This window comes from Rhinatrema bivittatum, chromosome 8 (assembly GCF_901001135.1).
Source record: "Rhinatrema bivittatum chromosome 8, aRhiBiv1.1, whole genome shotgun sequence".
Lineage (NCBI taxonomy): Eukaryota > Metazoa > Chordata > Amphibia > Gymnophiona > Rhinatrematidae > Rhinatrema > Rhinatrema bivittatum.
Window position 1 is genome coordinate 7621234 of NC_042622.1, and position 27952 is coordinate 7649185.

At 46.3% G+C, this 27952-nt stretch overlaps 1 protein-coding gene across 2 annotated transcripts in view; it reads right to left on the reverse strand.

The window, feature by feature from the left end:
• UCKL1 (uridine-cytidine kinase 1 like 1) overlaps positions 1-27952 on the reverse strand; it is a 192076-nt gene that overhangs the window by 97282 nt on the left and 66842 nt on the right. Inside the window, exon 2 of one of the 2 annotated variants that reach the window (XM_029611032.1) lies at positions 11934-12123. The exons of the other annotated variant lie outside the window; for it this stretch is intronic. Coding sequence (XP_029466892.1) covers positions 11934-12123 — 190 coding nt within the window. The remainder of the gene's footprint in view (positions 1-11933; positions 12124-27952) is intronic. 2 annotated transcript variants of the gene reach the window in all.

A 27952-nucleotide genomic window follows, 5' to 3' on the forward strand; every position in this document is an offset into this window, starting at 1 on the left:
CTGTCCGCTGAGAAGACAAAAGTCACCAAAAGAGTCCTGCGAAATTCCTCTTGTTCATCCATACACATTCCTTTTAGAACTAAATTAAGATTTCATGAGGGACATAATTTCCACACTGGAGGATGCAGATTTTTGTCCCCCTTGGGAAACTGAGCAGCCAGACATTCCATGTATCTAGCCACAAAGACAGCCCAAGGCTACAACCTGCACCATGAAAGAGTTAAAGGCCTTGCTCTTCACCAACCCTTTCTGCAAAAAAAGATAAGATGTGAGCTAACGAGGCCTGAGTAGGTCTTACTCCATGACCCATACACCAGGTCTTGAAGACTCTCCAGATCCTCACATAGGACAAGGAAGTGGAAGTCTTCCTAGCCTGCAATAAAGTGGAAATGACATCCTCCAGATATCCTCTCTCTCTCTCAAAAGCCTCCTCTCAAAAGCCAAGCCGCGAGACAAAAGCTATCTGCCCGATCCAAAAATATTGGACCCTGACAAAGAAGGTTTGGCAAGTGAGCGAGTCGCAGCGGACAGTCTACCATCAGGTTGATTAGGTCTGCAAACCATGGCTGCCATGGCCACTCTGGTGCTACCAGGATCAGTTCTCCGGGATGACTTTCAAGCCATCTTGTTACTTTTCCCACCAGCAGCCATGGGGGGAACATGTAAAGAAGAATCCCTCGGGGCCAAGGCAGAACTAAGGCATCGACCCATTCTGCCCCGTGATCTCTTCTGCGAATGAAGAAGTGGGGCGCCTTGGCATTCCTTTGAAACACCACAAGTCCAGGTGGGGAATACACCACCTGTGACACAGAACAGTCATCGCCTCCTCCGACAACTCCCACTCTCTAGGATCCAGCTTCTGACGACTGAGAAAATCCACTTGAACGTTGTCCACTCCAGCTATGTGAGACACTGCTAAAAATGCTAGATGCTATTCTGCCCAGAGAAACAACTCCTGGGCCTCCTATGCCACCGCCCAACTCCTGATTCCCCCTTGTTGGTTGATATCGGCCACAGTGACTGTGTTGTCTGACAAGATGCATACCAGGCAACTGCTCAACAGAGGTAGAAAGGCAAGCAATGCACAATGCACCGCCCGTGTCTCCAAATGACTGATAGACCCGGATGCCTCTTCCTTGGATCATTGCCCCTGAGCTGACTGACACCTCCCCCCCCTCCTCCAAACCAGAAAGACTGGAATCAGTAGTAACTACCACCCAGTCCGGAACCTCCAAATCTACTCCATGACTTAGATGATCCCGATCAAGCTATCATGAAAGACTGGACCTGGGAGGCTCCTCAAGCGACAGTGGAAGATGAAACTGTTCCGACAAAGGATCCCAGCGGGAAAGAAGGGATCTTTGCAGAGGTCTCATGTGCGCAAAGGCCCAAGGAACCAGCTCTAACATCGAGGCCATAGAACCCAACATGTGAAGGAAGTCCCAGACCCTGGGCACCACCAAATCCAACAGCCTACGCATCTGCTTCTGCAGCTTGAGAATGCGACCCTCGGTAAGAAAAACCTTTCCTAACCTGGTGTCGAAGCACACTCCCAAGAAATCCAGAACCTGAGATGGGGTGAGCTGACTTTTCGCCAGATTCATCACCCAGCCCAGAGACCTCAACTGCTGCAAGATTTGAGAAACCGCTTGACTGCAGAGGGCTTCCAACTTCACCTGAATGAGCCAGTCATCCAGATATGGATGAACCAAAATGCACTTTTTCCTGAGCACCACAGCCACAACCACCATCACTTTGGTAAACATATGTGGAGCTGATGCCAGACAAAGGCAGGGCACAAAATTGAAAATGCCTCCTGAGGATCATGAACCACAGGAACCATTGGTGATCTGGGTGGATTGCTATGAACAAGGTACACCTTGGTCAAGTCGAGCGAAGCCAGAAACTTTCCTTTGCGCACTGCTGCAATGACTGAACGGAGAGTTTCCATGCGAAAACGAGTGATGTGTCCATGTAGAACGGTTTGAACAGCAATACATTTATGAGTCTGTATACTGGCAACATATTATCATTTGGAAAAGGTACATCGATGATGTACTATGTGTTTGGACAAGTTCGTTGATTGTATTACAATTTACACAATGGATTAACACTTTGGATCCGAATCTTCAATTTAGCTTCCAATATCACCAGCAGCAGATTTCATTCTTAGATTTACAAATCTATAAAACACCAGGGTATCCTACATACATCTATATTTAGGAAATCTACAGATAGAAATACATTACTATATTATAAGAGTTACCATTCACAAATCTTAAAAAATAATATATCCTTTGGGCAATTTTTAAGATTGCGAAGGATTTGCTCCACGATTGAGGACTTTAAAAATAGGGCAGAGGAACTCATGTGTAGATTTCAGGATTGTGGATATACAAAATCATGTATCAAAAAGGCGTATAAAAGAGCACTGTATGCAAACCAGGAGAATTTACTGATATCCTCTGGCAAATCACAAGTATCATGACTTATTTGTGCAATTCCAAGTCGTGTTAAAGATTATAATACGCCATCACTGGGCAATTTTGCGACATGATGCTCTATTTGAAGAATTACCAGTTTTTGCCATAAAAAAAAGAATCGTCATTGTGGGATTATTTAACTTCCTCTTGTCTTCCACCACAAGATGTTAACACACCATTGATAAGTGGACAGGTCTGTTGTAGGTCCTGTTCAGTTTGCCCTAATGTACTGGAAATAACACAGTTTTATGTACAAGCGCAACAACGGGTGTATAGACTCCAGGGTAAATATGACTGCCAATCTGCTCAAGTTGTCTATGCAGTGATGTGTCTATGTAAATGTATATACATTGGTCAAACAAAAAGAAAAGTAAGAACAAGAATTCTGGAACACATGAGTTGTATCCGTATAGAAAAAGAAGGGGCTCCGTTGGTAAATCACTAGAAGTTAAAACAACACACAACTGATGATTTGAAATTTCCAAGATCCTAACCCACAAAGAATAGAGACTCATTTTTGAATGGCAGACAACAGAACCGGTAGGGTTAAACCAAGATACTGAATTTTTCTTTAAAAATGACTTTATGAGACGATGTATGTTTTGTGGAGATTTTGGTCTGAATCTATTCTATAATTACTGCGTTTCCACATTCAATCATGGTGGGTTGTGTATGGGTTATTGAGATATGCTTAGCTGACTTTAATTGATGGTAAACCCTTTAATGGATTATATATTTGCGTTACATAGAAAACACCCTTTCCGGTTTGTTGTTATAACCGAGCTGAGTGGCTGGACCACATGCACAGCATTTTTAGAAGTCTCTGATGGAGTGGATCCATTAAAAGCAAGATCATATTGAGTTTTATATTATGAAGTTTGATTTGTGTTCGAGTCCTGCTGTCGCTCCTTGTGACCTTGGACAAGTCACTTTACCCTCCATTGCCTCAGGTACAAACTTAGATTGTGAGCCCTCTGGGGATAGAGAAATACCTCCAGTACCTGAATGTAAACCGATGTGGTATCTCAGATCGAATGTCAGTATATAAAAAAAATTAATTAATAAATATAAAGTTCCTCACCGGCAGTTTATCTCGCGGGGGCGGCGATGGGCAAGATTTAAATGATAGATGGCGCTGAAGTGCTTGGAGATCAGCAATATTAACGGCTCTCGTATGTATGGTGTAAGTTGTGGATTCTTAGTACACTATGAAGATTCAATGCATTTGTGTAGCTTTTTGGGAAAATAGAATAAGTAACAGTTGGCAATTTTGGTTTTCAATAATAGAATCCTTAAGAGTATCAGGTGTTCTCGGAGCGTTCCTGGGAAGGTGGATCGCTTTAAGTGATACAAAATCTTTGGTTCTAAAGTTGCGAAGAGGATAACATTTTGCCCTTTCACTGTAAGGTAATAATATCTATCCTATCGATGTTGTAATGGAGCAGTATAAGAATATACATTCACAGAACAGAACTTGTTGGTTTGTTACAGTGCTGATCGTCAAGTTGTACCCGTGGAAAGCTGAGAAGGGCAGGTATATATATGTACATACTGTTTTAGTAATCATTTTTTTCTAGGAACAATTTTTGGAGTCACAGAGAATTGAGTCAAGTTTAATACAAATATATATTGCTTTAGTTATTATTTTATTCCTTTCCCCCCTTTTTTTTTTTACATCCAGTAATACTGTCAGTTAAGGAATATTCGGATCTGAACACATTGTGGATTGTTTCTAGTATAATGGGTTATTTTAACTAATGTAAACAGCCCAAACTACTGAAGCTGTATTTACAGGTGAATATGGTTTCTGAAAGTCGTGCACTTATCCCCCTGATGAAGACGGCAATTGGTGGTTGAAACTAGGGTCCTAGTCGGGTTTTGCATTCGTTTATTTTTAGTGGGGGGGGGGGGGGGTGAGCTTGTAAGTTTTTAGTTAGAGTTCAATATGTTTCTATGTATGCAATAACTGTTTACATATAAAGTTCAAGGATTGTGTAATGGCATCATTTTCACTAGTGGAAACCAGGTTATATGCCAGTGTCAGTGAAACTTTCTCTGTCTCCATCTGCTGGCAGGGAGGCAAAACCCAGGAGTCTGGACTGATCTGGGTATGAACAGGAAGTGAAAATGTATGTCTTTATAGCTACCGGTAAATACTGACTGGGTGAAGGGTGTGGGTAAACTGGGGGGGTCAGGATGAGGAACCAGGAGGATATCGATGACCAAACTGGTGGCTGAAGTGAAGTAAAACTGATCATTTCCTTCATGCACACTTGTTTTAAAATTCACAGTCTGGCGCGTGTAAAAGCTGACAAATGTTAAGGAACATATGCATGTGATATCTACATGCAGAAATGTTTAAATTCAGGAGCACAAATACACGTGTAAGAGATGTGTTCCACTTATAAGTTTTGACTTAGCTGGATAAGTCTTCAGACGCTAGTAATTTGGCTCTCTTAATTATCTGACAAAGCAGCGCTTTTCTTTTACTTAACTGGCTACCTTAATTAGCCAGATAAATCTTAAACAGTGCTACTAAGCTGGATAAAAGTCAAAACTTAGCTGGCTGTGCTGAAAATACACGCCATAGATCTTTTAGATATGTGATCATGTTGTAGGGTAGATTTACACATTTCACATCACATGAACACGCGTATAAGGGCATGCTTGCGCAGGTTTTAAAGTTATCCTCTCTATGTCCAGCAGTGAAACCACAATAATACCTTCTACTGCTCACTTAGGAATATTTACATATTGGGGCAGATTTTTAAAAAGTACGCGCACCCAGCACAAACAAGAGTACACCGGATTTTAATAGATACGTGCATAGCCGCGCGTATCTTTTAAAATCCGGGGTCGGTGCGCGCAAGGCTGCACAAAATCGGCAGCCTGCGCGCGCCAAGCCGCTCAGCCTGCCTCCGTTCCCTCCGAGGCCGCTCCAAAATCGGAGAGGCCTCGGAGGGAACTTTCTTTCCGGCGCCCCCCACCTTCCCTTTCCTTCCCCTAACTAACCTGCCCCCCGGCCCTAACTAATTCCCCCCCCCCCCCATCTTTATTTCAAAAGTTACGCCTGCCTGAGGCAGGCGTAACTTGCGCGCACGGGCCGGCTGCCGGCACGCCATGTTCCGGTCCAGGGGCTGGTCCGGAGGCTGCGGCCACGCCCTCCAGAACACCCCCCCCCCCCCCGGATGACTCGCCGGCCGCAACACGCCCCCCAGGAAAGCCCCGGGACTTACGCCCCCCGACATGCCCCCCCAGGAAAGCCCCGGGACTTATGCAACATAGGCTCGACGCGCGCAGGAGGTGGAAGGGGCAGCTTTTCGGGGGTTACGCGTGTAATCTGCCCCATTGCTTATTGACAGTAAAAAATGGCAAATTTTTTACTGTTTTCTTTTCACTGCAATAATTAGTCAGAAACAGATTCAGGAAATTCTATAAGAAAATTATTATTTACCTGCTAATTTTCGTTCCTGTAGTACCATGGATCAGTCCAGACAGTGGGTTATGTCCCCAATCCAGCAGATGGAGTCAGCACAAGCTTTGAGGGGGCGTATCCATATATACTACTACCCCCTCTGCAGGAGTTCAGTATCGAGTATATCAAAGCCAGAGTAGAAACCCCCGAAGGATCAAGTTTGTGGAAACAGATAATGAAAACAATTGTAACCGCAACAAGTAACTGCAAACATCCTACCAACTTGTAGGGAGCTGTGAAAAACAGCGAAAAGAAACAACTGTGAAGACTCAGAACACTGCGAGCAAGAAGCAGCGCAGAGCTGAGCAGGATCAAGAACCCAAACGCGGTGGGCGTCTGGACTGATCCATGGTACTACAGGAACGAAAATTAGCAGGTAAATAATAATTTTCTTTTCCCTGTACGTACCTGGATCAGTCCAGACAGTGGGATGTACCCAAGCTTCCCTAAATTGGGTGGGGTCCTGCGAGGCCTGCTCGGAGAACCTGCTCGCCAAAGTGTCCAGAGACCGAAGAGGCGAGGTGCAGACGATAGTGCCTCGAGAACGTGTGTAACGATTTCCAGGTGGCTGCCCTACAAATTTCCTGCGAGGATACCGAGCGAACCTCCGCCCAGGAAGCCGCCTGAGAACGTGTAGAATGCGCTACGATTCCGGGTGGGGGAGTCCGACCCGCCCCAATGTAAGAAGCAGCAATGCCGGCCTTCAGCCATCTGGCAATGGTAGTCTTCGAGGCCTGAGACCCCTTCTTAGGACCGGCCCAGAGTACGAAGAGATGGTCAGAGGTTCGGAACTCATTTATAGCCTCCAGATAGAGGCGCAGAGTGCGCTTGACATTCAAGAGACGGAGAGACTTCGGCTCTGAGGAAGAGAAGGACAGCAACTCCACCGTCTGGTTCACATGGAATGCAGAAACCACCTTCGGAAGGAAGGAGGGAACGGTGCGAAGCGAAACTCCAGAGTCGGAGAAACGGAGATAGGGCTCTCTACACAACAGAGCCTGCATCTCCGAGATGCGTCGAGCGGAACAGATGGTCACAAGAAATACAGTCTTGAGAGTGAGATCCTTTATCGTCGCGCTGTGCAGCGGCTCGAACGGTGGTCCCGACAGGGAGCGAAGCACAAGGTTAAGACTCCAGGAGGGACAAGGGTCCCGTAACGGAGGACGCATATGCTTGACACCCTTGAGAAAACGAGCAATGTCAGGATGCTGTAGAAGAGAGCCCCCATCGCTCAACAGCGAACCAAGGGCGGCCACCTGAACCCGTAGTGAATTATAGGCGAGCCCTTTTTCCACCCCCGCCTGTAGAAACTGAAGGATCTGAGGTACAGAAGCCTTAGCGGGTCTCGTGGCCTGGCTGGTACACCACAGCTCGAACACCTTCCAGACTCGAACATAGGCCGATGTCTTTCGTGCCCGCAATAGCGTGGATACTACCGCCTCCGGGTAGCCCCGACGCCGGAGGCGGCGCCTCTCAAAAGCCAGGCCGCAAGACAGAAGAGTTCTGCCTGCTCGAAAAATACCGGGCCCTGATGTAGGAGCTGGGGGAGGTGCCCCAGCCTGATTGGCCCGTCGATCACCAGCTGTAGCAGGTCCGCAAACCAGGGTCGCATGGGCCATTCTGGGGTGACGAAAACCACGGTCCCCTGATGGCTTTCTATTCTGCGGAGCATCCTGCCCACCAGGGGCCATGGTGGAAAAGAAAGATATGGCGGCCACGGGAGGACCAGGGCATCCACTCCCTCCGCGCTCTCTCCGGCGACTGAAGAAGCGTGGAGCCTTGGCGTTGAGAGCGGACGCCATCAGATCCAAGTGGGGGGCCCCCCACCGATGGACGAGAAGTTGCATTGCTTTGTCGGAGAGAGACCACTCTCCGGGTCCAGCAGTTGACGACTGAGGAAGTCCGCCTGGACGTTGTCCACACCGGCGACGTGCGAGGCCGCTAGCCGGACGAGATGACGCTCTGCCCATTGCATCAGCAGCGCCGCCTCGAGCGCGACCTGCGGGCTGCGCGTGCCTCCTTGTCGGTTGATGTAGACCATGGTGGTAGCGTTGTCCGATAGGATTCTGACTTCTCGGTTCCGAAGAAGCGGGAGGAAATGTCGCAGAGCTAGCCGGACCGCTCTGGTTTCCAGACGGTTGATTGACCACTTCGCCTCCACCGTGGACCACGTCCCCTGCGTGGCGCTTCGATCGCAGACTGCACCCCAGCCTGCTAGACTGGCATAGGTGGTCACCACCACCCAATTTGGCAGATCGAGGGACATGCCACGGGCCAGGTTCGGCGGATCCAACCACCAGCCCAGACTGTCCCTGGCATTCTGTGGGAGCGGGAGAATCGTCTGATAGTCCTGCAATACTGGTTTCCAACGGGAGAAGAGCGCCAACTGTAAGGTCCTGAGGTGCGCAAAAGCCCAAGGTACAAGGTCGATGGTGGACCCCATCACTCCCAGGAGTTGCAGGTAGTCCCAGGAGGTGGGCTCTGGTAACGCAGAGAACCGTCGTGTGTGATCCCGCAAGGATTGAGCTTTGTCCTGGCGCAGAAAAACTTTGCCCAGTAGGGTGTCGAAAGTTGCCCCCAACAAAAACCCAAGCGTTGCGAGGGCATAAGGGAGCTCTTGGAGAAGTTCACTACCCATCCCAGGGAATGTAGAAACCGTACTACTCGAGTCACCGCTGAGCGTCCATGATCGAATGACTTCACCCGGAGGAGCCAATCGTCCAGATAAGGATGAACCAGGATGCCCTCCTTCCGGAGAGCTGCCGCCACAACTACCATGATCTTGGTGAAGGTGTGCAGCGCCGGCGCCAATCCAAACGCAAGAGCCGTGAACTGAAAATGCTGGTCCAGAATTTTGAAACGAAGGAAACTGTGGTGGTCCGGGCGGATGGGAATGTGCAGGTAGGCCTCCGTTAAGTCCAGGGAGGCGAGGAACTCCCCCCGATGCACCGCCGCAATCACTGACCGGAGCGTTTCCATGCGGAACCGAACGACTCGAAGGGATTTGTTGACTTCCTTGAGGACTAGGATAGGCCGGAAGGAACCGTCCTTCTTTGGTACGACGAAATAGATGGAATAGTGGCCCGAGCCCACCTCTCCGAAGGGCACGGGCGCAGTAGCGCCTATCTCCCGGAGTCTGTCCAGAGTCAGCTGCACCACTCCTCTCTTGAGGTCCGAGCCACAGGGGGAAAAGATGAACCTTCCCTGCGGGGGGCGGACAAATTCCAATGCATAGCCGTGTTTTATGGTATCCAGGACCCACTGGTCCGAGGTGATCCGTGCCCACTCCGCTTAGAAATCCGTTAGTCGGTCCCCAATCCTGGGGACAGGGGAGTGGGCGAGACTGGCATCATTGTGAAGACTTGGTATAGGGGTTCCCGGTTCCGGGAGTAGTGCGTGCGGGCCGATGCCCGCGGAAGGCGTGCAACCAGGGCTGAGACCTGGGGGCGGATGGCCGGGAGCCCATCTGTCTGTAGCCCCTGTAGCGCCGTTGCGCTCTGGCTCTGGTCCGAGAAGAAGAAAACGCTCTGGATGGTCGAAACCTATCCTCCGGCAGCCGATGAACAGCGTTCTCCCCCAGGGACTTGATGATCTGGTCCAAATCCTCCCCGAAGAGGAACTTGCCCCTGAAGGGAAGAGAGCCCAGACTGGACTTAGAGGACGTATCAGACGCCCAATTGCGTAGCCACAGTAGTCGTCGTGCTGCCACTACCGAAACCATGGATCTTGCGAGGACCCGAAAAAGGTCGTACGAGGCGTCCGCCCCATACGCCACTGCGGCTTCTAGCCGATCTGCCTGGGCAGCCTCATCGGACGGCAGGTTCTGAGACGTGAGGAGTTGTTGCACCCAAAGGAGACTAGCCCGCTGGGCAAGCGAACTGCACATCACCGCCCGCATACCCAGAGCGGAGACCTCGAAAACCCGCTTAAGGAAAACTTCCAACTTACGATCCTGTGTGTCCCGCAACGCCGCACCTCCCGTCACTGGGATAGTCGTCCTCTTCGTGACCGCCGACACTGCGGAGTCCACCTTTGGGACCTTGATGAGGTCCAGAAAATCTTCGGGGAGCGGGTACAGCTTTTCCATAGCCCGGCTGCTCTTCAGGGAGGCCTCCGGGGTGTCCCATTCCCTGGTGAGAAGTTGTAAAAACGAGTCATGAATGGGAAAAGCCCGAGCCCTCGGCCGGAGTGCCGCCAGGACAGGATCTCCCTTCCTTGAAGAAGTGATGACAGCGGGAGCTACTGGGGCAGGCGGGTCTGGTGGCGGATCCAAATCTAATTCTTGGATGATCTGCGGGATGAGGTCGTCCAGCTCTTCCCTCTGGAAGAGGCGTAGGGTACGCGGATCATCCCCCTCCTGTGTGCCGTCCCCTTGTCCCCCGTCCGGGAGGTCAAGTCCATGTCCCGCTGGGTCTGGCACCGCCCCCACTGCCGCGGGCGTGGATCGGACCTGGGTAGGAAGGCGGGAGGCCCCCACTCCCGGAGGGTCGGGGGGGGCCGGCGTCGAGGGCGACATCCGAGGGATCTTAGGAGGGGGGGGGTCCCACAGGTGCTTCCAGCCCCTGCAGATAAGCGGTATGCATGAGCAAGATAAACTCCGGAGAGAACCCCGGCCTGCTCGGGTGCGCTTCGGGGGCGGCGTGGTTCCTGCTCCCTGGCTCTGGGTGCTTGGTTCCTGCACCAAAATCGGGGGAACACCCCTGCTGGTAGAGTCCTCCAGGGATCCGTTCTCCCTCGTGGCCTCCAGGGATCCGTTCCCCCTCGTGGCCTGCGCCTCAGGGCGCTCAGAATGTAAAATGGCCGCCGTTCCCGCCAAAAATGGCAGAGTGGCCGGCCCGCACCGCCCGGGCAAAAAAGAGAAATCAGTCAGGGACTGTGAGGTACCTTCCCCCCCGGGAAGGCATCGTGCACAGATGCCCTCCCGGGAAATCCGGGACCCCGGGTCTCCGCAGGCCGCACAGTGGGACGGCCGCGGCATCGGGATCGCTGCAGGAGAAAAGAAAAAGCCACGGGGGGGGCCACGCGCACAAAGGCGCCGCTGCGGGGGGGCCCGGTCGGCCCGCACTGCCCGCTGTCTGAAAATAGAGGAGGGTGCCGCGGGGGGGCCTTCCTGGCCACACGACCCGCCCCAGACATCTTTCCCTAAATGGCTCAGCAGCCCATGAGGAGCTGTAAAATGGCCGCGGGTGAGGGAGTAAAGAGCGAAGAGGCCGGCTCCACCGGCTTTCGCGGGCACCGGGGGCTGAGCTGTAAAGGAAAAAACTACAAAGGAAAAACAAACTTACCCCTGGCTGCAACGAGAAATAAACAGCAAGGCCGCAGAGAAGAGACAAGGAAGATAAGCCACTCCCCAGAAGTTGAAAGAACTCTGCCTTTTTTTTTTTTTTTTTTTTAAACTTAATACAAACTTGATACAAACTTGATCCACAGAAAAAGACAACAACAAGCCATAATCAAGCAAGAAAGTGAAGGAAAAGGAGGGGAAGCCTGATTCCCCTACTCGCATCTGCTGGAGTCAGAAGATACTGAACTCCTGCAGAGGGGGTAGTAGTATATATGGATACGCCCTCTCAAAGCTTGTGCTGACTCCATCTGCTGGATTGGGGACATAACCCACTGTCTGGACTGATCCAGGTACGTACAGGGAATAAGCTGATAAGACCTCTCTCATACATATAAAAGTGTCAAACAGATCTCCACTACCATGAAATAAACCTTTTGTCATTCTTTTTATTAAACCAACTACTTGAACAAACATGTACTTATATTGCTTGTTGCACTGAGCAGAGTTATTAACATTCAGCAAAGACCTCCTTGTTTATGACATCATCAAAATAACCTCTCGTCACCAGTTGATGATGTCATGGACAGTGGAACCCAGCCTGAGGTTTAGAAATACTTTTCACTGCTCGTGTTAAGTGAGAGAGAGCAACTCAACAGATATATGCACACACTTGGAGGGTCTCACTCCTTACCTCTGGGGACGACGATATCAGCCAGTCGCATGGTGGGCTGTATGTACTGGTCAAAGGCTGGCTTTACAAACTTGTTGTACTGCTTAATGACTCCCTCAATATCCCTGCCGCGTTCACTGATATCCCTGCGCAGGCGTCTTACCAAGCGGATGTCGGAGTCTGTATCCACAAATACCTTCATATCCAACAGCTAAAAGAGAGACACAGATTTAGCAGGAGCACCACACATCCCTTCTGTCCTCGGGGATTTCATGGACTAATCTCTAGATTCAGTCTGCAACATGTACCAGACCTCACCTGCACCCCTGAGCACACACTCAGAAATGAATGTTTCCCGACACTCCCTTCCCTTCCCCAATACCCTGCCTTCTCATCAACCTCCCCCAGTATTGCACAGGTTTAAGCCTCAGCCAAAAGACCGAGAAGGGCCCGTCCACAGCTGAAAGCCTGAACCTTACATTTCATCTTGGCCGCTTTGCTATTTCTCTCAGCACACTCTCACTCACTGTATGAGTTTTATGATCTGTCTGTCTGTTTATGAGCAGTCTCTCTCTCTCCTTAGAATGTAATTGCTTCTGTATAAGGACCTATGTGGTACAGTTATAGTATCTCCCACTCTCTGCAGTCCTCAGCATTCAATCACTAGGCCCAGTCACAAAGAGGTATGAACGTGGAGGAGTAGCCTGGTTGTTGAAGCAGTAGCCAGAGCTCATTTCCAGTCCTTGTGAGAACCAGGGAAGCCATGGTTCAAATCTCACTGATCTTGAGCAAGTCACTTCAGCCTCAATTGTCTCACATACGAACTTAAGGGTGTATGCACTAAAGCCCGCATTTTAAAAGCCTTGCGTGTGTAAATTTCGGGAGTTACGCATGTGGCCGGCCGTGCGCATTAAGTGCCGGGCCTAAAGAAAGGGGGGGACCGGGGGAGGGAGCAGGCTGGGACCCCACCGTTAGACGCTGTCCCGGGGAAGTGCCCGCTGGCAGCCGGCCGGCACGTGGCGCAGTAAGTATTAAAATAAAACAATAAGGGATAGCTAGAGTAGATTTAGGGGTCTGGGAGGAGAGGGGAAAAGGTAGGAAGGAAGAGTTAGGGTTAGGGAACTGGTTTAGGCCTGTCTGCATCGCCGCACATATTATTCTAAAATTCCCCCCACTGCGCGTGGAGCAGATCACCTGCCCACACGGACATTAACATCCGGCACGCATGTGTGCATAGGACCCATATTTTATAACATGCGCGCGCCGACACGCATATGTTATAAAATAGCTGCGTCCATGTGCGCACGCCGGGAACAATGCGCACATGTTTTAAAATCTACCCTTAAGCTGCAGGATTTTACCACCATAAAAATCCTGTGGGATTCACAAAGCTGCAAAAATCAGTACCGCAGCTTAGTAAATCTCACGGTAGTAAAATACCATGGCAAAATGTCCTGTGCGATGGTGGTCCCATAGCGAGGGCAGCCATCTTTTAAAGAGTTTGAGTGCTCCACATACTGACAACCTTTCTCACCGCATGAGTAAAAACCACTGGGAGTCTTAGACCCTCTTGTCCCACCGTCCCCCTGCCTCCCCTTGAGATTGAAACAGTAAAAAAAAAAGTTTAAGTCGTTAGCCCAGGCCCAACCCCCATTTCCAAAGCCCACCCCCTCAGTACTTACCTTCAAGGTGCCGGTGGTCAGTGGAGCTTGGAAACTCTGGGCCCAGCATGGTGTCCGTCATCCACATGCACACGTCTGCCCATATCATCAGGGGAGGACGTTTCCAACTCAAAGGGGATGGGCCTGGCTTCTTCAACTTTAGCTGCGCCCCAAGGGATTTTACTCTCTCAGAGGAGGGGGCGAGGGAGAGGGGGTCTTTTTAAAAAAAGACCCTGGGAGCATGGGGATGTGCCTCAGTATCTCCATGCTCCCAGGGAAAGTTAGTTACCCCGCAAGAGGCACAGCTACTGTGCAATGAAATGATGCAGCTTGCAGAGTTCATGGCAAGTCATGGCATTTTATTACCGTATTGAGGAGCAGATTTAGATGCAAAACCAGCTCATTTTAATACCCACATTGCACCGGGCTTGTTGGGGGGTGGGGGAGAAGATGCCCAGTAGCTCAAATACTGCGCATTATGTTAAAATTAGCTTTTCTTACCTGTAATTTTCCCAGCAGACCAGTCCAGATGCACGAGTTTTTCTCCCCTACCAGTACATGGAGATAGAGAATGAAAGCTTTGCTGGAAACAGCCTTAGAAACTGTGCCACCTGCAGCCTTTCAATATGCCCTTCCCAAAGAAACCCTTCCCCACGAAACCACCACAACCTCCCGAGAGATCTCCTCAAACAACGATAGTACTCTGAACAATATACTGAAGAAATAATACCCTGATGAGCAGAACTACAGGTGGGTCCTCTGGACTGGTCTGGTAGGAATTCAGGAAATAAAATTAGCAGATAAGAACATTTTACCTTCCTTATTATCTTTACCAGACCAGTCCAGATCCACGGGATGTACACAAGTCACTGCTAGATTTGGAACATAAGAACATAAGAAATTGCCATGCTGGGTCAGACCAAGGGTCCATCAAGCCCAGCATCCTGTTTCCAACAGAGGCCAAACCAGGCCACAAGAACCTGGCAATTACCCAAACACCTAGAAGATCCCATGCTACTGATGCAATTAATAGCAGTGACTATTCCCTAAGTAAACTTGATTAATAGCAGTTAATGGACTTCTCTTCCAAGAACTTATCCAAACCTTTTTTGAACCCAGCTACACTAACTGCACTAACCACATCCTCTGGCAACAAATTCCAGAGATTTATTGTGCGTTGAGTGAAAAAGAATTTTCTCCGATTAGTCTTAAATGTGCTACTTGCTAACTTCATGGAATGCCCCCTAGTCCTTCTATTATTCGAAAGTGTAAATAACCGAGTCACATCTACTCGTTCAAGACCTCTCATGATCTTAAAGACCTCTATGATATCCCCCCTCAGCCGTCTCTTCTCCAAGCTGAACAGCCCTAACCTCTTCAGCCTTTCCTCATAGGGGAGCTGTTCCATCCCCTTTATCATTTTGGTTGCCCTTCTCTGTACCTTCTCCATTGCAACTATATCTTTTTTGAGATACGGCGACCAGAATTGTACACAGTATTCAAGGTGTGGTCTCACCATGGAGCGATATAGAGGCATTATGACATTTTCCGTTTTATTAACCATTCCCTTCCTAATAATTCCTAACATTTTATTTGCTTTTTTGACTGCTGCAGCACACTGAGCTGACGATTTCAATGTATTATCTACTATGACGCCTAGATCTCTTTCTTGGGTGGTAGCTCCTAATATGGAACCTAACATCGTGTAACTACAGCTAGGGTTATTTTTCCCTATATGCAACACCTTGCACTTGTCCACATTAAATTTCATCTGCCATTTGGATGCCCAATCTTCCAGTCTTGCAAGGTCCTCCTGTAATGTATCACAGTCTGCTTGTGATTTAACTACTCTGAATAATTTTGTATCATCTGCAAATTTGATAACGTCACTCATCGTATTCCTTTCCAGATCATTGATATATATATTGAAAAGCACCGGTCCAAGTACAGATCCCTGAGGCACTCCACTGTTTACCCTTTTCCACTGAGAAAATTGACCATTTAGTCCTACTCTCTGTTTCCTGTCTTTTAACCAGTTTGTAATCCACGAAAGGACATCGCCTCCTATCCCATGACTTTTTAGTTTTCGTAGAAGCCTCTCATGAGGGACTTTGTCAAACGCCTTCTGAAAATCCAAATACACTACATCTACCGGTTCACCTTTATCCACATGTTTATTAACCCCTTCAAAAAAATGAAGCAGGTTTGTTAGGCAAGACTTCCCTTGGGTAAATCCATATTGACTGTGTCCCATTAAATCATGTCTTTCTATATGCTCTACAATTTTGATCTTGAGGATAGTTTCCACTATTTTTCCCGGCACTGAAGTTAGGCTCACTGGTCTATAGTTACCCGGATCACCCCTGGAGCCTTTTTTAAATATTGGGGTTACATTGGCCACCCTCCAGTCTTCAGGTACAATGGATGATTTTAATGATAGGTTACAAATTTTAACTAATAGGTCAGAAATTTCATTTTTGAGTTCCTTTAGTACCCTGGGATGCATACCATCCGGTTCAGGTGACTTGCTACTCTTTAGTTTGTCAATCTGGCCTACTACATCTTCCAGGTTGACAGTGATTTCGTTCAGTTCGTCTGACTCATCACCCCTGAAAACCAACTCCGGAACTGGTATCTCCCCAACATCCTCACTAGTAAACACGGAAGCAAAGAATTCATTTAGTCTTTCTGCAATGGCCTTATCTTCCCTAAGAGCCCCTTTAACCCCTCGGTCATCTAATGGTCCAACCGACTCCCTCACAGGTTTCTTGCTTTGGATATATTTAAAAAAGTTTTTATTATGAGTTTTTGCCTCTATGGCCAACTTCATTTCAAATTCTCTCTTCGCTTGTTTTATCAATGTTTTACACTTAACTTGACAATGCTTATGTTTTATCCTATTTTCTTCAGATGGATCTTTCTTCCAATTTTTGAAGGATGATTTTTTGGCTAAAATAGCCTCTTTCACCTCACCTTTTAACCATGACGGTAATCGTTTTGCCTTCCTTCCACCTTTCTTAATGCGTGGAATACATATGGACTGCGCCTCTAGGATTGTATTTTTAAACAATGTCCAAGCCTGTTGAACACTTTTAACCTTTGCAGCTGCACCTTTCAGTTTTTTTCTGACTATTTTCCTCATTTTATCAAAGTTTCCCTTTTGAAAGTTTAGTGTTAGAGCTGCAGATTTACTTATTGTCCCCCTACCAGTTATTAGTTTAAATTTGATCATGTTATGATCACTGTTGCCAAGTGGCCCCACCACCGTTACCTCTCTCACCAAATCCTGTGTTCCACTAAGAATTAAATCTAAAATAGCTCCCTCTCTTGTTGGTTCCTGAACCAATTGCTCCATGAAACAATCATTTATTACATCCAGGAACTTTATATCTCTAGCAAGTCCTGATGTTACATTTACCCAGTCAATATTGGGGTAATTGAAATCTCCCATTATTATTGCACTGCCAAATTGGTTTGCTTCCCTGATTTCTCTTAGCATTTCATCATCTGTCTGACCATTTTGTCCAGGTGGACGGTAGTATACTCCTATCACTATACTCTTACCCAACACACATGGGATCCTGAAAGTCTTGCTCTCAAAATGTTAGCCCCAAAGTAAGCAACGCCCTTACCCACACGTCCAGACGATAACGCCTGGAAAAAAAAATGCAAAGAGGACCATGTAGCCACCCTATAAATCTCTTCTGGCTACACAAAATGATACCCTGCCTATGTTGCTGCCTGGACCCTAGTGGAGTGAGCTCTAAGACTCTCCAACACCTGCAAGCCTTTGCAAATGTACACAGATGCTGTGGCTTCTTTAATCCATCTCGTGAGCATGGCTTTTGAAGCCATTTGATATTTATGTCCACTAAGTAGCATAAACAAATGATTCGACAAGCGGAAAAAGTCACTTTCAAATACCGTAGTGGCATTCTATGAACATGAAGCACTTGTGACCCTGTTAAGCGCCAGGCCATTCTTTATGATGCTTATGTCCAGGGATACAAGAACACTTACATTTTTGTAGAAAGCATAATTTTTATTGATCAATGGAAGTATTCTTGGGAGATGCTGATGCCATTTTCTCTGACAAACTGACGACCAGCATCTCGTCGTGTATATGAACTGATCCTTCTTTTATAGGTAAAATACAATATAGTACTAGGTCAGAAATTCTGAAATTGCGTGACTACCTAGAGACTCATTTACATAGATTGTCATGTCAACAGCATGATAAGACCACCCCTAGCTACCCTGTGTATTTCTCCAAGGTGGGGTCCATTTACCATCACTCTTTAGATAGTCCTTTGTTCTGTTAGAATCTTGCTGGTCAGGGCAATTAACACATCTGTGGCTGTGTTTATAGAAACCCTTAAGAGTGCCTCCATTCTGACAGTATAGCCTGACCCTATAATTAGGTATCATAAGTGGCGCCAGCTTCAAATGCTATCCAGGTGACCCTGGAATTTCTGCAAGTCAGGCTCAATAAGAGTTCATATAGCCAAGAAAAGCTAAGAAAGCAGAGGATTCTGAGTTAGTTGCCCTTCTCCATGTTGGTTTTCAGGCTCAGGCACACTCATCAACCCACTCCCAGAAGCAGACCAAATGAAGACCAGCAGTTCCATGACGGCTCCAAATGCATGGAGCTCGGAAATATGCCTTGCCAAACAACTCGCTACAAGAAACACCACCTTCAGTGTTAGATCTTTCAGCAACTCTCTGCTGAGAGGCCCAAATGAAGCTGCTCCCAACAGTTTGAAAGCCAAATTGGGATTCCAAGAGGGAGGCAGCCCCCTAACTGGAAGAAAAAACGAGCCACATCTGGATGAGACACCAAGGAACAACCCAGAATCTTAGCTCAACAGCAAGACAAATTCACCACATGCCCTTTGAGAGAATTCAGGGTCAGACCCCTTTGCAGCCCCTTCTGCAAAAAGGAAAGGATAAAATTGACACTTGCAATGGAATTAACCCTGCTTCCTTACACAAACTTCAAAGACCTTTCAGACCATGACACAGGCTACGGAAGTTGAACTTTTCAGAGCTTGAAGTAATGTAGCAATTAGCTCTTCCAAGTAACCCTTACTCTTCTCAAAAACCAGGTGCGAACCTGCTGCTCGCAAATCTCAGTCCCTGATGCAACAACTCCCACACATGATCGAACCTCAAGGGCCCCTGCACCCTAAGCCACACCAGATCTGTAAACTATGGTCTCCTGGGCCACTATGAGGCTACGAAGATCACCAACTTTTAGTGCCTCTGAATCCTTCATATCTTCCAGGCTACTAATGACCAAGGTGGGAAACACAAAGCAGAATCCCCTAAGGCTACTCATGAGACAGAGCATCTAGCCCTGCCATCTCTGGCTCCCTTTTCCTGCAGAAAAACTGCAGACACTTGGCATTCTGAGCAGTCACCATCAAGTCCTTCTGAGGACCCCCACCCCCTCTCCAATCTGGTTCAAATCAAGGAGAATAACACCTTTGACAACTCCCACTCTCTGGGATCCTGAATATTTGCCACTCTAGCAACGTGTACTGGTGAGATGGTTAAAAGACGACTCTCTGAACACTGGAACAATGGCTTGACCTCCATGGAAACCGCTGCATTCTTGTCAGTCTATGTTTTAACCAACACTGCACTGTACAAACACACTCTTGCTGCTTTCTACCGCACCAACAGCAGAAACTCCATGAAGGCTCTCCTGATCGCCTGTCTCTATATGAGTGATGGGCAGAAAAACTGCATCGCATTTGTGATTTGCAAATTTTGATTGAAACTGATACACCTCCTCAAGGAGCTCCTGCTCAACTGGATCAGGAAGATTATGGATTTGGAAATTGGAAATTGGCCTTTAAATGTTTTACTTCCCTCGATATACTGATGTGTAACCTTGGATACTTCTCAGTGGTAGATTCCGCCTTGCTTTTTTATTTACGCTACTGCAGTAGATTCATCTCGTGGACAACTCTCCACCTGGCTTACTGTGAAATCTCTGTAAGGAATGAGTCAGAGGAGAGGCGGCTAGGAGAGGAGATTTTTCTATTTTAGGGGCTCAGTTGGGTAATTTGACTCCAAATAGGTTTACAGAGAAGGAAGCAGTTTCAGCTTTTTGGGTTTGTTTTCTAAACGAGCTTTTTCAGCTCTGATGCTTTAATCTAAACCATTCTTTGATCAAGAATGCTATAGTGGATGTTTTGGAATTAATACAGATAAAATAGTCCTATGCTATGCACAGAGTTTCTTCCCTGATATGACTGACTATTGTCACCCTATAACGAGGTCATAGCATGATATAGGAGTTGTTAATTGGCATATTGTGTCCTTTGTTAAGAACATTCTGGTATCTTTTCCTGGTGGATTTAACTTGAATTTATTTTATTTTTTTTAATTACTGTTATAGAAAAACAAGTACAATTTAATGCATCCTTCCAAAAATGGCACGTGTCTTAACACTGCTGAAACCTGATTTGGAGGTTTATTGAAATGATAAACTCCTTCCTAATCCACTCTCTTGCAGGCTAAACCATTTGTGGTTTTTTAAACCCAGGTAATTTGCATTCTCCTATATTAATATTTTACCTGGAATTGGTTCTGCCCAGTCAGACACAGCAGGTAATCCAGAATTCTAAAGACCGATAGCTCTCCTGTCACTGAAACCTTGAGCAGATAACCTTTCATTTACACTGGGTGACCATTTAAAACCAGTGACCTAAGAAATTATTTCCAAATAGAAGCTGCCTTGGCAGAAGATGTGCAGGGATGAGAAGAGGACTGCAGTCAACATACAGTGGGAGTTTAATACAGGTCCCAGTACCTCTGTAATAAGGACAGATTTGAATCAGTGGCACTGCTAGCCTCATTCAGGAAGCAGATTCACCCTCCGTGATCTTACAGAGTACTGGCTTCCAAAGAGGAAGAGAATTTCTATTTCTAAATTCTCATTTTTTATTTTAATGTGCACTATTTTTCATAGGTCAAGCTTGGTGCTACTCCTCAGCACCAATAGGTCTATACTGTGCCTTTGGAGCCAATATAGCTACTGCACCGTGCTTTTGATGCCGCTGATTATGCACTAGACTGTGATACAGTGCCGCCTTCAGTGCCATCACTGTGTCGTGCTTCATGCTTGTCCGTACCGAGCTCTGCAGTGCTAATTAAATGCGGCATGAATCAGCTCCTATATCCTGTGCCATAATTTGATTTTAATGGACTTGTGCCAAGTGCTGGCAGACATCTCTTTGCACTATCACTTCTACTTCTTACTGATTGTGCCGGGGTTTGTGCTTCTTACAGCTGTACACCTCTTTTGCTGATGGTACTTCAGTATCACATACCCTGTGTGCATATAGTGCCCTTTTTTAAAATTTATAATCCAACTTTAGTTATCTGCAGATCAAGCTGGGAGCAAATACACTGCTTTGGTTACAGATTTTACAGAATAAAGCCACTTTACTTTTTATACATGAACTCTCTGAGACAATACTTTTCTTTTTTTTATTAAATTGTAATACTTAGATTAAATTTTTAAAAAGTTTAAAACTAAAGTATTTCACGGCAACATAATGAAGACAAACCCCCAACTGTTTCCGAAGCGGATAAAAACAGATCACAGTTAGGGTTCTCTTCTCATTTATATTAGGGAAGAATTATCCTGTGACAATAATGCTGCCATCACTTCTCTTTGCATCAGGGGGAATACAGAAAACTTCTCTCTCTCAAGATAAATTTCCCTTTCCTACCAGAGAATCAAAATGGTTCTCCCCAAATTCCACCTTCATGCCTACAACAGAAAGATTTTTTTAAGCTTCTTTTGAGATTTTAAAACCCTTAGGAGGTTTACATAGATACAATACTGAAGCTCCTGAGGAATCAGTATTGCTTTACAAGCAGTATATTACATTCAATACATAATAAAGAGGCCCTAGACTCACTTTTTTTTTGACATTTAACTTTTATTGAATCTTTATACAAGCAAAGCATTTACAGTCCTGATCCAAACCATTCTTACAGAGGTGCATGTTTTTCGATTTTTCCACCCATTCCACTGCAGTCTATCCATATCTTTGCCCTCCCCAGAATGCCAGGAAATCACAGTGGCCAGGTAATAACCAACAGTTGGCTTTTCAAGAATATAAAGAGGATAAGAAAGGCACATATAATGCTTAACATCCTTGCGTAGCCCATTAACATATGGATCCAAATATTTTGAAGAGATGAAACAGATTCTCTGTGCACTGCAATCACTTTCCTAGAATCTCTTGAATACATCCTCCATGTTTATTCACCATGATTTCATGCAATGCAGGCTGTTCTGTTGCTGCTGCAGGGATCACAACAGCAATAATGATCTAACATAAGAAGAACTTAAAACGGTCTCTTAAGATAGATACATAGAAATGACGGCAGAAAAAGACCAATCGGCCCATCCATTCTGCCCAGCAAGTTCCCACACTTATTTTCCCAGACTTATCTGTTTCACCAACCACCAAGTTCAGGGCCCGTGTTGGTAACCGTTTTATTCACGTTTCCTGCCACCCCCTGCCATTGATGCAGAGAATAATGTTGGAGTTGCATCAATGGCGAGCATAAGGCTTAATGGTTAAGGGTAGTAACCGCCGCATCAAGCAACTTACCCCGATGCTTGTTTACCCAGACTGCACAGATCAATGCCTTGTTGGATGTTGTCTGAATGTAAATCCTCTTTTCCCACATTAGATGGGGATATGAAGGAATGCTTCTGATAGATCCAGGGAGGTCAGAAATTCCCCCGACTGCATAACCATTATCACTGAGTGTAAAGTTTCCATGCAGAAATGTTTCACCCACAGATGACACCTTTGAAATCCAGGATGGGACAGAAAAGGCCCTCCTTTGGCATAATGAAATAAATGGAATATCTCCCCATATTTTTCTGAGACGTGGGCACTGGGATCACAGTTCTCAGACTGAGGAGCCTTGTCAACGTACTCTCCACTGCCTGCTTCTTCTGCAAGGGAGTGGCAGGGAGACTCCATAAAACACGTCCCGAGGAACACTGCGGAATTCATCTCATATCCTTCTTATATCACTTCCAGGACCCACTGATCCAATGTGATTTTGACCCACCTCTGATAAAAAAGAGAGAGAGACGTCCCCCTATATCCTGTTTCCGGGCGTGGGTCGGCAAATTTTTATTGGGAGGCTCAGGAGGTTCCACTACCCGAGCTTGCGCCCCTTCTGGGTTGTCTGGAGTAAAAGGACTGAGACCTACCAAAAGGTCGAGTCCTCTGAAAGGTCACGCCTCTATAGGGCTGAAAATGCCTGGATCCTCTAGCATGACCCCTCATGGTAAAGGAGTGCTGTGTTCGCTTCTTATCCTCCGGCAAATAAGGGACCAGATATTTGCCCCACTTACTGGCCAGTTTCTCCAATTCGTTCTCAAATAAAAGCAAGCTGTTAAACGGCAATTTGGTGAGGTTAGCCCTGGAGGTCACATTGGCCAACCAATTTCTCAACCATAACTGGCACCTGGCCACTACTATCAAAGCCTCCCCTCTCGTTGAAGTGCACACCAAATCACAGCCCATATTGGCCAAGGCAGCAGCAGCTGGTTCCACAACTGCCCTGGAATTTACCACAGAGTCATCAACCTCTTGGGAGAGAAGCAAACAAGAGTGAGCCACCAAGGAACAAGAAGCAACCTGCAAGGTCATTTCCACTGCTTCAAATGCCTGCTTGAGGATAGTCTCAATTTTTCTATCATGAGCATCCTTCAAGGCCACTCCTCTTTCCACGGGAATAGTGGTCTGCTTGGAAACTGCACACACAAGCGCATCTACCTTTGGAAAACGTAAGCGCTCTCTTACCACTGGATCCAGAGGTACAGGCCTTTAAAATTAGCCTCTGAGGCCCCCCACTCAAGATCAATCAATTCTTGAATGGATTCCAACACTGGGGAAAAAACAAGAGGTTCTACGCAAGGAAAGCAAAATGGGATTCTTATTTGGTGCAGATATGAGATCCATCCCAGGGATCCTGAGCATTTCCAAGGTCTGGGAGATCAAAGCTGGCAGTTCATCTCTATGAAAGAACCATAGCATAATTCTATATGGTTCCAGACCTGGAGGGATTTCACCATTCTCCAGAGAATCAGAATTGGCATCATCACCCATGCCATTTGGGTCTCTATCAGGAGGACCTACTGCCGTTCTAGGAGTACTCTGACACTTAAGAGAAGGTCCAGGCAAGATTCCTACCTGCTCTTCCACTCTAGGAGCAGTGGATCGAGTTGAGGATTGCGCCTGAAGAAAGGATTGCAAGCCCTGGAAAAGTTCCACCTAGGAAAATGTAGAAGTATCCAAACCAGAAGGTACCTGGGACGTACTCACAGAGCTACCATCCCCTGCTGAGAAACCAGTTAGAGGAGGTCCAAAGTCAGGTGCACCACCTAATACCCAATACCCAGGCATTTCGAGAATGAGCGCCACTCAAAGGACAACAAAGCCTGACTAGGCATCCAGAAATTGGACGTACAGCTAGATGCACATGCCAAAGCAACAATCCTTTAAAGGGCAGCCTAAGAAGTGCACGAAACCCCGTTGAGCTCTACCTCGTGGCACGCAACTAGGAAGCCTCAGAGCAGGGCCTAGCCAACCGAGGCTGCTCAACCCGCCAGGCTGCCCACGTCCCTCAACCTCACATGAAGCAGGACGAATGTCGGAACGGCGCGCCGAGCACAGAGATCAGGAGGAAGGAAGCCCTAACAGAACCCCCCTTCACTCTCTCTGTTTTTTTGGGGTTTTTTTTAATCCCTACTGGAGCTCAGCCTTACCTGGCTGAGTACAGAGACCTATACGACTAAACTCCTTCCTCTTACATCCTGTATTAAAAGACTACTGATGGGGGGAGGGGTAAGAGTTAAGATGGCAGCCTGAGGGAAGCCTTACCCGGAGAGACGCGCTACAGGGCGAGGACAAGAGGGACTGTCAGCTGGTGAGCGATTTGACCCGCCTCCCAACCCTCTACATCACTTTCATCAGATGGGCTGTGCTTATTTAAGGATCTGCACAGCTGAGAGGAGCTGGAAGCCTTACCCAGAGAGACGTACTGCAGGGCGAGGATGAGAGGGACTGTCAGCTGGTGAACGATTTGACCCGCCTCCCAACCCTCTACATCACTTTCATCAGACGGGCTGTGCTTATTTAAAGATCTGCGCAGCCATCAGCGCGCAGCCAAAGCCACGTGCCAAAGGGGCGCACCCCTGGGGAAAAATTTTTGCTGAAAGCTTCTAGAGAGATTGTACAAGATTTATCCTTCTCATCTGGCGTGAGTGCGAGTCCCGTCCAAGACCAGATATCCGATAAAGACCATAGCAAAGAGGAGGTAAGTGTTTTAAATACCCCTACCGCTAAAGAACTGCCAATTTCAACAGAAGGTGACACCAGATTGAGTCACTACCACCTGTTGATGAAAGGGAAGGAGAAGCTGAAATAGCCAACCCTGAGAATATCTCCCTGGCAGATATATGGAAGGCTGTTATGAAAATGGAAAAGAGATTATCTCAATCCAGTCTACTGTGTTTTCTGCTGAGATTAAAGGAAAGGTGGACGACCACAGGAAAAGAATAGAGCAGTTGGAATCTGTAAATAAGGCATTAAGTACCCAGATTACTACCCTGCAAGCTAGTGGGACTGCTTTCATAAAAGACTCTTTGATAATATATAGAAATGTTGGAAAATAATATGCGTAGTAAAAATTTAAGATTCTTAAATTTTCCATATACTAGATTGCTTTCAGCACAAGAATTGTTTAAAAAGTATGTTAAAGAGATACTGGGTATAAATAATGATTTGTTTATATCAAACATCTACTATATATCTAGTTATAAAAGAGTTGTGAAGGCAATTGAGGGTGGAATGGATGAAATAATAGATAACAGTCCCAATTTGACAACTTTTCTAGAAGCTTCTGGGGATGATATTGCAACGAGAGCCACCTTGGTAGTGGTCTTTGGGTTAGAAATAGAAAAGAACTTTGTTTTACAGAAATATTTTAAAAATAAAAATGTCTTATTCTGTGGTAAAACAGTCCAGGTTTTCCCGGATATCTCTAGATCTACCCAGGTGAAGAGGAAGCAATTTCTGGCATTGAGAGGAAGCGTGTTGGCCTTAGGGGCCACATTCTTCCTTAAATTCCCATGTAAGTGTCTCATTATCTATCAAAAAACAAGTTTGTTTTTCTTCAACCTGATTACTTGGAAGTATTTCTTACAGATAAAGGGGGATGAGGGGTTCATATCTAGCCTATAAAACGGATAAATTAATCTGGTCATTTAAGTAAAATTGTCTCCATTGGTCTATTTGTTTTGACATTTTACCTTGTTTGTTTTCTTGATATGGCTTTCCATTTAAAGTGGACTAAATAGTTGGAATTACTATGTCTAATGTTTTCTTGTTAGTTTTTCTTTATATTTGACATGTAATCCAAGATTTCTTTATTTCTTTCATTATAAATGTTATAGAAATTTAATAAATTATAAATAAATTTTAAAAAAAATGGCGGCATGTGGGTAGCATAGCTCGAACTGCCCCGTTTCACCTGTTCTTTTTTCCTTGGATATCATCATGCCTTCTAAGCGAAAAGGTAGAGTTCGGGTATTTCCCTCTGCTGCCCTTCCTCTCCCGGGACAACGTTCTATCATCGAGTTTGCTGCTGACTTTCCTGCATCTGGGGACATAATCCCTTTTGGCAGGTCTGCGAGAGGAGCGTTAGTCTCGTCTGGGGAAGTATTTTTGAATCCCCTTGATCTAAGACCGCCTCCAGCACAGTGCCTTTCCTCCCCCAATTCGGCATTCGCGTCCCTGGGTGATGACCTCATCGAAGCTGTGTCAGAGGGCGCCGCTGTGGAGGGAGCAGTTGCAATTCAGGCTTCAACATCAGGGGTTGTGAGTTCCATGGACTATCTTGTAACTTCTCAGTTTGTGGTTTCTGCAGGTGGTGAGTCTACTTTTTCTTCTATTACGATGACTCAGTGTCCTTCTGTTCCACCTCCACACCTGGAAAGTCCATAGTTTGTAGTTCCTCTCCCCAAGACTGTCATGGTGACTTTAGACTCCATTTGGGAGTTGGTAGCAAAGCTGGGCTCGGAATTTCATGAGTGTTCCTCCAAAGTTTCCCTAATTTCCTCAAAACTCAACACTTTGACCCAGGATCATAACTTTCAATTAATGGCTCATTCTAACAGGATTCAAACTTTAGAAGAGGGTATGAAATCTGTCCAGAATGTTCAAGCTACAATAATCCAGGAATATTCCATTTTAACTAGGAAAGTAGAACCTATTGAAAATCGTTTAAGGCATTTGAACTTTTGATTACTGAACTTTACTAGGGTTAATCGGAGAACAGCCTAAAGTTACATTACAGAAGTATTTGAGGGAAATACTACATATTTCTCCAGAGAATATTCCTTCATTTAATAAAATTTATTTTCTTCTGTTCCAATGTTCCAGAATTAATGAGGCACAACCTCCACTTGATTTGGGAAATTTAACTGATTTCCTGGAATCCTCTGCTACTGATATTACTGAAGGCGACTTTGCTGGTTTTGTTTGTTTATGAACAAGATTTAGGTTTGGTAATGCGTAGTTATTTTATTTATTTATTTATTTTGAATTCTTATATACCGACATTCCTGTAAAGTGTACAGATCATACCGGTTTACAGTGTAACAGAACTGTCGCGGGGGGCGATTACATGGACCATATAACATTACATGGAACATAAAACAGTAGAACATCGGAACACATTGAACGTAGTACATTAGAGCATCGAAACATTTTCTGAACATGGGGGTTAATTTTCTAGGGCAATTCGTACAAATTTTCCCTGACTTGGCTAAAACTTCTAAGGAGTGACTTTATATCAAGAAAAGGAAAATTGGGTCTTACCTGCTAATTTTGTTCCTGAAGTACCACGGATCAGTCCAGACAATTGGGTTTATGCATCCTTACCAGCAGATGGAGGCAGAGAATAAAAGCTTTGAGGCACTGCTACATAATCAAGAGTGCACCTGTAGTCCCTCAGTATTAACCTGTACCCAAGTCAAGATGTCTATCTTAACAAACCCCAATAAACCTAGGAGGAACAGATGCTTAAAGGTTGGAGCCTCCTGAAAAAAACTAGGCTCTCTTAACCTGACCAAACGCACATCTGAAACTATGTACACTTCTCATTACTCTGAATATATTCCATATCAGCTAAGCAATATCCAGAGGCGAAAAAGTCTTTTGAAAAATGGGGAACCAATTTTCCTTTCCTGTTCGTACCTCGGATCAGTCCAGACAAGCGGGATGTACCCAAGCCTCTCTATTCTGGGCAGGAACTTGAAAGACCCGC